This window comes from Argiope bruennichi, chromosome 10 (assembly GCF_947563725.1).
Source record: "Argiope bruennichi chromosome 10, qqArgBrue1.1, whole genome shotgun sequence".
Lineage (NCBI taxonomy): Eukaryota > Metazoa > Arthropoda > Arachnida > Araneae > Araneidae > Argiope > Argiope bruennichi.
The window spans coordinates 33054836-33070264 of record NC_079160.1 but is presented as its reverse complement, the minus strand read 5'-3'; the positions used below and the strand labels follow the sequence as shown (position 1 = coordinate 33070264).

The 15429-nt window shown below is 32.9% G+C and overlaps 1 protein-coding gene across 1 annotated transcript in view; it reads right to left on the bottom strand.

Moving 5' to 3' along the window:
• The window catches only part of LOC129987494 (probable cationic amino acid transporter), a 191614-nt gene that overhangs the window by 43305 nt on the left and 132880 nt on the right, over positions 1–15429 (bottom strand). Inside the window, exon 4 of the mRNA XM_056095469.1 lies at positions 3205–3435. Coding sequence (XP_055951444.1) covers positions 3205–3435 — 231 coding nt within the window. The remainder of the gene's footprint in view (positions 1–3204; positions 3436–15429) is intronic.

The window sequence follows — 15429 nt, the reverse complement described above, 5'->3', positions numbered from 1 at the left end:
GCCAGGAGACAGTCATAGATACGCAATGGACAGATAAACATTCATGAAAATTCTAAAACAAAATATATCGAAGAAAAGAAAATATAATACAATGCCCTGGAGGAAATTTATATTTGCTAATCCACTAATGACAAAAAGGGGGGGGGGTCTAAAAATCAAAATATACTCAGGAGACTACTTATTCTCTCTATTCCACTACTGTTTTCTTTATACCTGCGCAGATGCCAAATTTTTGAGGTCCCATGAATAAGAGTCCAAATCTCCAGTAAACAGAGATGTCATTGAGAGGGTTAGAAGGATTTTTTTACCACAATTGCTAGTTTTGGAAATGCCTTGGAGGCACCTAAATTTTCGTTTTTGTTTTATGGCTTTTAGACGAATACTAATAATTCAACCGGGAAGGACGATAAAAATTTAAATACCCCAGGAGCATTTAAATGTATGGATACTTACCTTTGCTACATTACTAGCTCTTTCCTCATTTCATTTCATTGAAAGAAAAAATTTGTTGTCCTATCTGATTATTGATTTTTTTTAAATACTTTAGTTGTATAGCATAGTGTCAGCTTGTGCTCAAAGGGAAAATTTATGCTGGGAATGGGTCTATACTATACATAAGGGAAAAAATTATAACCTATTTTAAATTATGTAATTTTATTGTTTTTAATTGTGTTTAATTATGTAGGACAACGTCTGAAATATTTGAAAATTTCGAACTAATTTTGATATGTATATCATAAATAGTCTTTCTTTGTTCATAAATAATTATACATATAACTGATCCTAGTATATGACCTGAATAATGAATTAGCATAATTCTATTATTTACACTAAATAATTTACTTTAATAAAGATATCAATTTGATTTTTCATTGAAATATCTCCAGTTTCCACAGTCGCTTCATTCAAGATTATTCTGAAGTTGATAAGATGTAGTTCAGAATTTCTCTGCTTTTCTTGTTTCAGAAAACAGATGACCGGACCAGAAACTATTTGTTTTTATATTTTATGTCTATACTTTATATATATTTTTGTATGCTCTTATATAAATAACGTTTTCTGAAACATGAACATAATTTAATTTGTATTTTGTTTGAAAAAAATACTCTCTTTGCCTAGAAAAGGGAAGGGAAAGCGTTCTCAATTGGAAAGCATGTCTTCGCATATTACGTAGATATTAAATGTGTTCTTTTTTGTTTAACTGTATTCTTAGTATCCCTTTTGTTAAATATTAAGTGAATATAATTGGCTTTAACATTAACTAATTTATTCTGAATAATAATTAGCTGCAAATCATGCCAGTTTTGTGTTTCAGTACATAATGCTGAGTACATTGGCAATGGCAATAATCAGTTATCTTTTTGCAATTTATTAAAAATATCGGACAAGTAGTTTGGAATGTATCTGGGAAATACAGGGTGATTCATAAAGAAGTAAACACTTTCGAGATGCTGTAAAACAATAACAGTCGAAGACACGAACCGCCTTAGCGAATCGTAAGGTAGATGTAATTTTAAAGTTTGTGTCTCTCACATAAGCAGTAGCATGTGCGTCATGTAACTAGCCAGTCAAAATGGCAGCGGCTGCAATGGAGAAAGATTTTTGTGCTCTTCGACAACTGTTGTTCAATGGCATTTTCGATCACCATTCGGAAAAAAGGACCAATTAGAAACCAAAAGAACCAATTTCCAATTATAAAACCTATTTATCAATAGCAGGAAAAATTTAAAACTACGGGCTATATGTGCAAAGGTAAAGTCTTTGGCGACTGACTGTATCACAAGAAGTCATTCAACGAAGCCCGGAAAAATCAACTAAGAGGGTGAGTAGTGAAGTGCAGATTTCTCAGCCCACCGTCTGGTGAATTTTGAAAAAGCTAAAAATGATTTCTTCCAAAGTCTGAATGACTTTGACAAGCAAAATCACTTTGAATTTTAAAAATGATGATTTTGCCGATCACTTAATTTTTATTGATGAAACAACATTCCATGTTAGTGGGAAAGCACACAGGCACAGTGTTCCCCTCTTGGGGAAGAAAGAATTGCAAATTCATAACGCAACACATGCGAAATACCCCTAAGGTAAATTTGTTCTGTGAATGTCCAAAACGAAAGTGTATGGCCCCTTCTAAGAGCTCACACATAGAATATCTGCGACTGCCTCTAACAAAACTTAAAATAAACCCATACAATTCTGACATACAGGGTGGCCATAAAATATCTTTCACTGTTTGGCAGTATCTGCAGCTGAAACGAATGAAAGAAATGAAACCATATTTTATATACAGACTGTGGAAAGCGTGAGAAAATGAATTCCACAAAAAAAAAAAAAAATTAGTACCAAAATTTGCCGATAGAGGAAATGCTGGCGCAGTGGGAATACAGTTATGAAAGAATTCTTGAAATTCACAGAAAATCATTTTTTTATTCATCAACATTAGCGTCCCCTGGACACTGTGCAACATTTTCAATATTCTGACCTTCCTTGTAGATAACATATAGCATACGGTGTATGACGTTCTCCACTGTTGCTTGTAAACTGTCAGTTTCGATGTTCATAACAACTTGTCTTATGTTCTGCTTCAAGACATGCAAGTTTGCTTAAGAGCAGTCACGGTTGAAGTAAGGTAGGGCCCTTATTAAGCACACATCAACAGTCAATCCCGAACAGCCAAGAATACATCAATAGTCTAAAACGAGCTGCTAATAGGTTGATTTCTCTTGCTTTTTACTAGGAATACATGGCACTGCTGTAATGCAAGAACTAGGAATTTTACATAATGCATCTCTATATGTAAATTTCCTCATTCAAACTTCATAGCAGCGCCACTATTTCACCTGTCGGCAACCTTTCGTACTATTTTTTAAATTTATTTTTCCATGATTTCCACATTCTGTATATGAAATTTGCTTTCATTTCATTCATTTTGTTTAGCTGTAGAAGTCTCCAAACAGGGAAAGTTATTTCATGGCAACCCTGTATAATATCTTACATTGTTCTTGATTTACAGTGCATTGAATATAGTATATACTTCTTTATGAATTACCTTATATTTATACTAAACCAATTCAAAAGTTTAATTGGACAATCCTTTAAATACTGAATCTAAAGGATTTATGCATTTACATTAATCTAAATTCTTATTATACAAGTTAAGCCTCGTTCGCATTTGGTTCAAGAGATGTCTAAATGACAGCAACTCACCTACTAATGTTCCAACTCCGTTTCTAATGGCAGTGCTTATAGCTCCTCCGGATATGGCGTCAACGCAGGCGCTGATCGCACATGCACCTGCCGCCGTGCCTATTAGATATTCTAGGACCATATTCCAACCAATCACAAAGGCAATAAACTCCCCTACTGTGACGTAGCTGTACATGTAGGCAGATCCTGTCGTGTGAGGAACTCGCACACCGAATTCGGCATAACAAACACCTGTAAGAGAAGATGAAATTCATTTTGAAAAGATAGAAAAATATTGCACAGTTCGTTGCTTTTTAATGTCAACAGTTTACAAAGAAATTCATTTGAATAATAAATTTCAAAACGTTATATTTTACGAGTACCAAAGATGAATGTGACAGTATATCACTGGCATCAAACCAAATCGTATCAGCTCAAGTAATTTATTTTAAGTGTTTTTAGAAGCTATTGTAAATTACTAATTTGCTACTATTAGAAAATATGATATATTATAATCAAAAACAATACTAAACGAACTATTAAATAATCCGGAATATGATTCTCATGTAGTAAAAGAAATTTTAAATAATTGAGCAGAATTCTTGATTTAAATTCCAGCAATATTTAATCCGTATATTAAAATTAATTTTATATTTAAAATTAGGGTTGTTTAATTTTTGACTTTTGTATCATTAGAATTTAGTAGCAACACATATAAGGTCAATAATTGGTGTTGCTATCGTTCTATCTTCTAAGTATAATCAATGCGAATCGTGATGGACTCAAATATCACACCAGTGTTTGAAAAGTGTAAATAAATCAGTCATAAAGAGAAATGGATACGTCATTTTTTTAAATTTAAAAGAAAAAATAATTATAATTTTCTATCTTATTGGAAATACAGCTAATAACTGTCAGTTCTTTCTGAAGGAATTTACTTCACTAATCAATTTTTCAAACCGGAGTTGCACTGCAAAACAATTCATAATATTTATTTCTATTATTGCCAAAATACAACTTAAAATTCTTTGCAACAACATTAGGAAAAAATTATCAATGAAATGAATTATAATATGCACTAAAGAAAATCGTTTGGTATACATAAAAATAATTAAAATACCCAAATATCGTATAACAGGCAATTGTCATTGCTTTCTAAAGTCAAACCTTACTCGCGCCTTTTTAACGGTTCTTTTCTTCCTTTTTGATGGATTTCAACAAGTCAAAAAAATCACAATAAATGACATAATAGTTTTTAGGTATTTCTCCTTCCTAATCTCCTTTATTCTAAAGTAGGAACTTCCGCTATGTAAGCTCTCAAGCTGCATGCAGATGCGCAAAATGCTAAACGTTTACGTCACATGCATTCTATATAGAAAATATTTCCAATGCTGTTAATTACCTTACTTCATGTTTTCAGTCAATCTTTTACTGTATATATATATATATATATATATATATATATATATATATATATAACAAGTCTCATAGTATGGCTCAAAAATAAAGCACTTAGACTACTCAGTTTCCATATAATATAATATAAAAATAGAGAAAGTAGTATGAAAGTAGTAGCCATTTTATAGCACGATATTGGGTGATATCTCCTTCCTATAGAAATGCATGGATATACCTTAGAATAAGCTAATTCTGATTTATTATTCGTGACTGGAGTTGATCCATCTTTGGATATTTCTAAAACGAATTACAGGAATAATTTGCAGCAATTTAAATAACTTCTTCACAACTTACATCTATACTTATAATAAAGCTCAATGTGTGTGTGTGTGTGTGTGTGTGTGTGTGTGTTGGCGCTCTACAGGCCAGACCGTTTGACATACAGCTACAAAATTTGGTACATGTATACCTTGGAGGTTGGGAATGTGCACCTGGGGTTTCTTTTTTCGAATTTTTAATTAGAATTTTAATTATTAATTAAAAACTAACTTTCCCGCCAAAAAAATCTTCCATTTTCCCCACCGCCAACTTTTCCGCCAAAAAAATCTTCCATTATCCCCAGCGCCAAACGAGAAAGCCTTCAGTTTTTTTTCTCCCAACAGTAATGAGGCTAGGGTTAAAATTTTTCGGCGGATTATTTCAATCGGTTCTGTTTATTTTCTTAATGTTTGATGCATTTAAAATTAAACATTGTTAATGAATCAATCTTTCAGATTCATTCTGAAGTACTTTTGAATTAAAATAAAACAGAATAAAGGAAATTAAAAATTTCTAATCCGCATAGCGTTACCCCAACTGGCGTAGAAAAAATCACGTATTTGCGTTACGTAACTGGCGAAGAAAATTCACGCATGCGCATTCTGTTCTGATTGTTGCCATGACAACGTTATCAATAGATGATTTAAATTATTTTTGGGTTAGTTGCATGCTTTTGTAAGTAAATTGTATTTATTTTAGTTATATATTTTTTGTATATGCTTATAGTTTTAAGTACATCGTTTTTTAAGTAGTTTTTTTAAAACCTGTTTTCAACCGTTTATTTTAAACGATTCGTTTTATTTTCTTAGTGTTTGATGCATTTAAATTTAAACATTGTTAATGAATCGATCTGGTCATAATGAATCTAAGAAAATTTTGTTGACCAACTCTTGAGATATTACATAAATTAAAAAAGATATTCTTTAGTGCCCATAAAGTTTAAACGCTGAGAGACTCTATTTTCAGTAATCAGATTATAAAAAAATGCTTTGTTTCAGTAAAAAATATTATTATATTAATTGAAGATAAATTCTTTCCACTTTCATTTAAAGCATAAATTCTACCGACTTCAACCGTTTATTTTAAACGATTCGTTTTATTTTCTTAGTGTTTGATGCATTTAAATTTAAACATTGTTAATTAATCGATCTGCTCATAATGAATCTAAGAAAATTTTGTTGACCAACTCTTGAGATATTACATAAATTTAAAAAGATATTCTTTAGTGTCCATAAAGTTTAAACGCTGAGTGACTCTATTTTCTGTAATCAGATTATAAAAAAATGCTTTGTTTCAGTAAAAAATATTATTATATTAATTGAAGATAAATTCTTTCCACTTTAATTTAAAGCATAAATTCTACGGGTGTTAACAGAAAATGAGAGAGATACATATTACGTTATAACTGAAGGCCTTTATAATATTATGAATCAATTATATGATAATCAAAATTTGAAGTTTTAAAATATTTTGATGAAGAAGCTATTAAAGTAGAAATTGCATAAAATATTTAATTATTAAAATTTTAACGAACATTAAGATTGGCGAGCCGGCTGGTCGCCAAAGGCGGCTAGTTCTTAATAAGGAGTTGTAGCAGTTACATTACTCTTATCTTCTTTTTTGGATAACAGATGGCGATGCCTGATTAAGTATTCATCCCATAGTGCATTGCGGTTGTAATGAGAATGAGATGATACGCTGTTCTGTTAAGCTGCGCGAGTGAATGTCTTTTCTTGTGTTTGTGTTTGTTTTGTGTGAAATGTGATTATTAAAAGAAATGTTCCTGAAAACATACATCCTGTTGCCTCCATCTGCACGGATTCATAATAATCTATATTCCACCACAAAGTTACTTATCGATGAATTTCGAAGCTTTCTGTCTCTTTCCTAAGAACTACAATGAGCTAAATTTTATTTCAGACTTTTAGAGTTCACGGAATTAGTTCAGAATAATATCATCAAAATAAAAATGGCACACGTTCGGTTACTGATTAATGAACTGCTCTTTGGTTCGCGCTGATTTTGATTATCCAAATAAGATAAAGACTACGTGCTGAAATATTCATGAATGGTAAAATGACGGTATTTGCTTAATCGTATTAAAGACTTGATTAGCATTATTAATAATCCCAGAATACATTCAAAGATGAAAACAGTATTTTAAGTTGAACGGACATAAAAAATTTGCTGTTTTTCATAATAATTTTGAAAATCAGAAGTGAATCATATTCGAACTAGTGCTACCATTTTTTATCCTTTCTATAGTTTTACATAAAAATTGAAATTAAAAATATCTTTAGCTTATCAATGGAAAGAAAATAATTTATATTATAACACTAATCTGATTGGTGGGGTATTGGAACAGACTGAAAATATTTGTTTATTTCATGCAAAGGCAAAAACATTATCAACCACAATTATATGTATTGTTATTACATACAAGAAATTCGAAGTCAAACATTTTTCCAATTTATTACGGAGCAATAATATTATTTGTACTATTAGATGTGATAAAATACGAAACTACTGATAGAAGTATTTCTATTATTTGTTTTAAAATTTCAATGAACTAAAATCATTATAGAAAACTTGCATATAGGAGAAAAGTTTATTTTGCTGAGTTCTTCAAAATAACTAACTTATTTCTTAAGAACTTTTCAAAGGAAGATTGTTAATATTTTCTTCACCTTAGATATAAACTATATAAGCCTCTTCCATTTCGAAATTTTCATCGTCATATCACAAGTTCATTAATGAGATCTCAATGACATATTTGGCCATTGCCAAGAAATTTAAAATGGGATTTTAAACTTCATTTTTTTTTTTTTTACTTTTTAGTTTTTAACCACAATTTGGAAGTTATTGTTGGATGTACATAATTTTTTTACAATAATATGCGTATGAATAAGGCTTAGAAAGAAAATTAAACTGAATAATTATTAAGATATTGTATCATATTTTTCTTCTATATTATACAATATTGTTTGCTCATTGTTCGATACCATGCATTATTATGAACATTGTATGAAATTATTACACATCATCTGCTTGATAATGGGAAATTATTGTAAACCTAAGATGAATTGTAATTGCAATGGCTATTGTATGTATTTCCTTATTAGTCTTAATACCACAAAATACCTTACAATAATTCTACGATATCTTTATGATATTGCCCGATATCCAAAATATCCTGTAAAGTTCTCGCAGATATTTGTGCTAATAGAGGGTTTAGTTCAGTGTAGTTATATTAACATCTCGTTGTAAAGCTACACTAGTGCTATTTTGGGACGAACCTCGTAATTTTGAACCGTGGTTAGATGACGAGGACGACACCTGAGCTGGCACCCCTCTCTCTATACCACACCAAACCAGTGGGAGGACGTTTGGCCCTGGCGGATTTAATGTGCAACAGAACCCCTTACACGACGGTTCTTCGGTGGAATCGGGTCTCGAACCTGAAACTTTTACTGCTCACGAGGCGAGACCTTAAAACCAGACCACCACTGCCGTGCTAATAGAGGGAGGGTGTGTCTGAAACTGAACGATTAAAGACATTATACCATATTTTTCTTCAATATTATACAATAATGTTTGCTCATTGTTCGATATCATGCATTATTATAAATATTATGCGATATTATTACACAACATATGTGTGATAATGGGAAATTACTGTAAATCTAAGATGAACTATAATTTGAAAATCTCTTATACATACTTTCTTATTAGTCTTAATAACACAAAATACCCTACAATAATTTTTCGATATCTTTATGACAATGCCCGATATCAGAAATGTGCAGCAAAGTAATGAATTATTGGAGATATTTGTGCTAATAGAGGGGGGGGATATCTGAAATCGAACATCGTTAGCATGCAAATATTTAATCTGCTACTCAAAACTAATTTCATTTATAAAATTAAAAGTACAAATCAATCAGACATTTACATCTCATCTGAATAAAATAGTTCTTTAAAATGCCTTATCTTTCGCTTTATTATTCAGGGGGAAATGCCGACTATATCTTCCGAAAATTGTCTAGGCAAATTGTTTTGAAAAAGAAAATTTTTCCTCTCAAATTATTACTACTCCAACCACAAGTTGTTACCTCGAGGGAAAGTGAGAAAATCCAGGGGAAAAAAAGAAAGCTGTGGGGAAGTATGAACCATAATTGAAACCGAGTTCGAGCACCTCTAGTTCCGCCGGCGTGTTTCATCAGCAAACGATATTAAGCGGACGGATAACGAGGTTTTCGCGTGTTTCATCGCCACTTGGCGGGAATTTTGCATGACGTGTTGCTAGATGGCGCTGCTGAACGCCTCCAGACAAAAGCTAGAATTTTTATTTTCTTGCGTTCGCTATCGTCATCAGTTAAAAGCGCGAAGCTGGATTTCTTTTGGCCCATTCCTTAATGAATAACTTATCTTTTTGTGGCTTTCTTTTTATTTGGAGAAAGATTGTTAGAAGGAATGAACAGTGGATCAATACCTTTTGATTTATGTGAATCCATAATTTCGTTATGGTTCCTCCCTGTATTATGACTAGCGAATAAATTTTTTGAAACAGTCAGAATGTCTTTTTATATATGAAATAGCGAAATATTGGAAATGGTTAATCAATTACGCCATATACTTTCCTTGTGGTATTAGTAAACTTTTCCATGCAACTGAATGCATAAGCAAAGCAGGATTATAAACTAAGCAACTAAATTTAAAAGAGTATCAAACTTTTTTTTTTTTTTTTTTTTTTTGTATTTTCTCGTACATGACGTTTAAAGAATGTACTGAAATCAAAAAAAAAAATTTCGAATTCGAGTTTTTGATAAATCTCCACTTTTTAGACCTGCTTGAGTTCGAAAAAAAACAAATGTTTGTATTATGCCCGTGTGTTTTGTGACAAATATAAGTCAAAAACGCTTTGAGCTTGAAGAATGAAATTTAGTATGCGGTCTTTACACCAAATTTGTATATTTCTGTCAAAGTTTAAGCAAAATCCGTTAAGAGAAAGTTCGTCTGTACAGATGTTTCAATATAAATCCACATGATAACTAGAAAACGAAGAGAGCTAGATAAATAAAATGCAGCACATGAATTTAACATGTATAGAGTAGATACCTATCGAATTTTGAGACTAATTCAATTCAGATTTGGCCGTCTGTTAGTGTTAGTTTAGTTATATTAACGTCCCGTTTTAAAGCAACACAAGGGCTATTATGGGACGGACCTCGTACTTTTGAACCGCGGTCAGATGACGAGGACGTCTCTACACCACGCCACACCAGCGAGAGGACGTTTGGTCATGACGATTTTAAAGTGCAACAGACCCCCTTGCACGACGGTTTTTCGGTGGAATCGGGACACGAACCTGAAATCATCCGGTTCCGAAGCCGAGACCTTACCACCAGACCACCCCGGCCCCCTGTTAGTGTGAGCTTTTAGAAACATGTAATTGTGATAGCTCAAAAATGTATTTATCCAAATATATCAAATTTGATACGTGATTTTGTGACTAAAAATATAGTTATGTGCCAAATTTTTGTCAGTCGTGGGGCATAAATGTGACTACAACACAAATTCGATTTTTGGACACTTTTAATTTCATGCCAGGGTTTTAATCACCAAAATATTTGCCAAGTATCACGTGACAGATTCAGTAAAATTGCTGAATTCATGTCAAAGCTTAATATTTCATAACTATTATATGTTAATGCAATGTTTCGCGTTTTGTGGGGCAACAGCTTTATTAGAGAGTATACGAAAAAGTTTTGGGGAGACTACTTCCATTCGTTTTGCCTTATTTTCAGGGTAATTGAAGTCATATTTTCTTACGAGAATCATGTACTAGAACTTACTCAAATCAACATCAATTATGGTCTTTAAATTTAAGGAAATAAGTTTTAGGATATTCTTCAAGCTTCCAGAATTTCATTCCGAACAAGCAGGATTCAAATCAACATCAATTACGGTCTTTAAATTTAAGGAAATAATTTTTAGGATATTCTTCACGCTTCCAGAATTTCTCTCCGAACAAGCAAGAATCTTTCTTTTTTCACTCCGTTGACTGACTCAGATTTAGTTTAGTTTAGTTCAGTTATAATAACTTCCCTTTTTAAAGCAACACTAGGGCTATTTTGGGACATACCTCTTAATTTTGAACTGCTGTCAGATGACGAGGACGACACCTGAGCTGGCACCTCCCGCTCCACACTACTCTACACGGGAGGACGTTTGGCCAGGACGGTTTTAATGCGTATCAACCCAGCTTACACGCTGGCTCTTCGGTGGAATCGGGTCTGGAACCTGAAACCCTCCGGTTTCGAAGCCGAGACCTTACCACCTCGGCCATTGACAGACTTATAAATCAACAATACTGAACAGTTCAAACTGAACAGAAATTACTGAATTAATTTATATTAGTCTTTAATTTATATTTAAAAAACGTTGAACTTTTTTTACGGTTTGGTTGAAAATTATTGATAAGATTTTTTTTTATTCATGAGATATACAAACCTAAAAGACCATTCACAATTAAATTTTTTGCAATTTTTGCTTGCCATACTACTTGAGGATTAATTACTTTTCATATACTACGCAAAAATCAATACAAAACATGTTTTGGAAATTGAGAAAGAAGCGAGATGAACTCTAAATAAAATCCTCTCGGCAAGGTAGACTCCTTTACATCTGAGTTACTACCCGGTAACATAAATTATTGATATTAGAAACTCAAAATGAGAGCTTGAAAATCTCATTTTAGTCCCTAACATCTAAGATATTGCCGTTATTCAAAATCTTTAAATACGAAAATTGTAAAAGTTGTTTGTCTTAATGAGGTGATAATTGGATTTTTTTTCTGTCTTCAGCATTAAAAAAGTTATAGCGAAATGAAAATTTCACCACTTCCCCATTTCTAACCCCTTTGAGCTAGCTGCCCCATTTATGAACTCAGACAAGATTCTTGCATTTCCAACAGCATATTCCAAGTCAGTTAAAATCCAAACAAAATTATTCTAGTTATCCTCATGGGCAAAGCGCTATACGCACGCACGTACGCAAGCACACACACTCACATTATATATATGTGTGTGTGTGTGTGTGTGTGTGTGTGTGTGTGTGTGTGTGTGTGTGTGTGTGTGTGTGTGTGTGTGTGTGTGTGTGTGTGTGTGTGTGTGTGTGTGTGTGATGATATTTTAAATTCTAATTTCAATTTAATTAATTTCCAAAGTTTTATCTTAATTTAGCCCATAGTAACTTCATTCTAAAATATTTTCTTATTTCCTGATCCAATTCCACTTTCCGCACTTAATTAATTCAAGAGACGCTTTGTAAAATTGCTGAATCGGCTAAAAGCTTCCTTTTCCCACACTCCGAGCGAAGGGACAAAATACCGCTGACGTGCAAGATTCTTTTTTAAAAGATCCCTGTGTTTCTCCTGCCTCGTCGGCGCGTTTAGTGAAATTCCCTATCAAAATCTCATTGTATATAAGCACTATGGAGAAATATTTTCCCTACCAATATCTCAGGTTATATAAGAGCAGGGATAAAATGTTCAAGAGCTTTTCCCTCATTTCTTTCTGTGTCGTTCTGTGTTGTGTGTGTACTTGTCGCTTGTACATAATGCCTGCGTCTCCAAGATGAAATAAAACGACGTCACGAAATCGAGTCTACTCCCTGTCTTTGAAAACTGCATTATACTACATATAAAATTATATTATATTATATATATATGTTACCGTGAAAGACCGAAATCAGAGAATGTCGACATTCACCGGTGAATGTCGACAAACACCAAATACGTCGGTGAAAGATCGAATATTTCATTACATTCTTGTACATTCGGACCCTCACCGGTGTATGTCGACAATCACAGATATGCTCTGGTGGAGGTAGAAAAGAGAGGAGCCGACTGGCTATTTCTTGCCAAATCCGAACGAATACAAGTCCCTGATGCTGACCGTGGTCGTACAGATAACCGAAATGTGTTAGCGGTTGTTGTTGGAATAGAAGACTCCGACTTCTATAAACTTACGAATGAAAATGGTACCCTCAAGCAGCTTTACACACGTAATCAGTTCGAAATTTGTAAAGAAAAGCTTCTTTCCATAGATAAGATTTCTTTTCAAGAAATTTCGCTGAGAGAATCAACTGCAGCTAATTCGAGAAGCGGTGGGCAAGGCTATACACGCTGTCATTGCAAAAGGAAGTGTTCCACAAATAAATGCAGTTGTAAAAGCAAGGGCCTCTTGTGCAATTCAAAGTGTTATAATAGTTTAAGTTGTTGCAATAAATAAGATTTGATTCACATAATTTAGTAAGTTTTTTATTATTATTATTTTATTTTCTCATTTAAAACGTACTGTATAATTAAGTAAGTTTTTTACTTCTATTATTTTCCTTTCTCATTTTGAAAGTACTGTGTGTTTTAAGTTCTTAGTTATTCCTCTCAGAAAGAGAGGCTAAAAATTTATCGCGACTGAATTACGGAGAAAAAAATATAAATCTCGGACATGTTCAACATTCACCATTAGTGCACGGTGAATGTCGACATTCACCGGTGAAAGTCAGAAATAAGGGTATTTAGCAAATATTTCGGACATACACCAAGCGACTGTGTGTTTGTCGACATTCACCGGTGAATGTCGACATTCTCCAGATTTCGGTGTTTCACCGTAACATATATATATATATTGTCTGAGAACCATCACAATAAGTAGTCTTCCTATATGGAATCTTCCAACTTGTATTATCTGACACTGTACACAAGAGAAATTTATAATTTTCATATCCTCCAGAACAAATATCTCAGTTCAAAGACCCTTCAACCATTTAAAATATTCTGCCTAAAATTGTAGCTTTTTGAGACTGTCATTAAGAAAATCTCATTAAATATATTAAAGAAAAAAGTAGAAATAAGTTGATTGACTTGATAATAGTTATCCGAATAGTAATTAAAATAATGTTACGTGGTTCTCATTAATTTTTTTGAGTTTTCCATTTCTCTTGTGTGTCATTAACGTAACCTGGAATTTAGCAAGTACAGTGAAATTCCACCCATGAATTTTTTTTCCTGACAGCTAGTAGATTTTTTTTAAGAAACGTGTCAAATTATTCCTTTGAAATTTCATTTTGAGTGTTTCTGTTGATATGAAAGAAGGGTATCGATTTTTTATACATTCTCTTAATTTCTGCTCGCATAAATTAAATACAGTACACTCCCGATCATCCGCGGAATTGGGTGGCGCGGCCGCCGCGGATAACAAAAATCGCGGATAGTCCGAAAAAAGATAAAAACGGGTATAGCAAAAAAGAAAACAGTCGTTCCAACTTTGAAAAATCGTTTTATGTACAATGAAACGTAAAATAAACAGAAGGAAATGTTTAACTAGCGCTTAATATTTTAGTATATCACTCAAAACTAACCTAAAATGCATTTTGTTAATGAAAACAGAAAAGTGCTTTGTACTTACGAGAGGCGTCAAGGATACACAGAAAAATGAATACATATGTACTGTTTTAATACTGTAATGTATTATGTAATTACAAAAGCATAACTGCAAAATTGCACCTTTTTGAAAAAATCAGTCAAAAAAAAAAAAAAAAACTTTGTGCGGCAGACGCGGATAATCGGGAGTCTACTGTAGAGAGAATTTAGATTTTCTCATTCGCATTGGATATTTTGTCTGAAGGAAAAGCATTTATCTTTATTTCTGAAATATCACATAGCATTCTACACATTATATGATATATATCCTTACTTTTATTAGAGAATAAATCATTCTTGCACAATCTGCTAAACAGTGGTCCTGATATGGAACGACAATAAATGTATGTCTAGTCAGAAATCGGCAAGTTCAGTTCATTTAAATTAACGTCCCATTTTAAAGCAACACTTGGCTATTTTTGGACGGACCTTGTAATTTTGAACTATGGCTAGACGAAGAGAACGACACCTGAGCTGGCACTCCCTCTCCAAACTTGAACACCACACCAACGAGATGAAACCTGGATGGAAACCTGGAAACCGAGATAAACCTGTTTGGGACCGACGTATTTAACGTACATCAGACCCGCTTACACTATGGTTCTTCGGTGTAATCGGATCTCGAATCTGAAACTTTCCAAATCCGAAGCTGAGACCTTACCACCAGGCCACCGCGACCTTCAGAAATCAGCAAATTGCTGTTTGAAGACAAATGCATTTCTTTCTTCTGAAAAAATTGAAAATGGAAATAACAGTGTCATTGCTTTATTTTGAAATATTTTAAGGAATATAATTCATATTAATGTTATTACATTGGTTTTGTAGGCCATGCAAAGCTTCATATAATTAAAACGATACCCTAAATGCATTGTAGGCTGGCTTTATTTGATTCCTTAAGTGTACCTTTTTGTAAAATTTCCATAAAACTTCATTAAATAAAGAAAACTTTACATAGTGTATCTTAGATCTTCAGAACCAGCTGCTCATATGCCGAGAATAAAATGAAAAAATAACTCTGTAATTGCTCAAATAAAAATACTCCCATG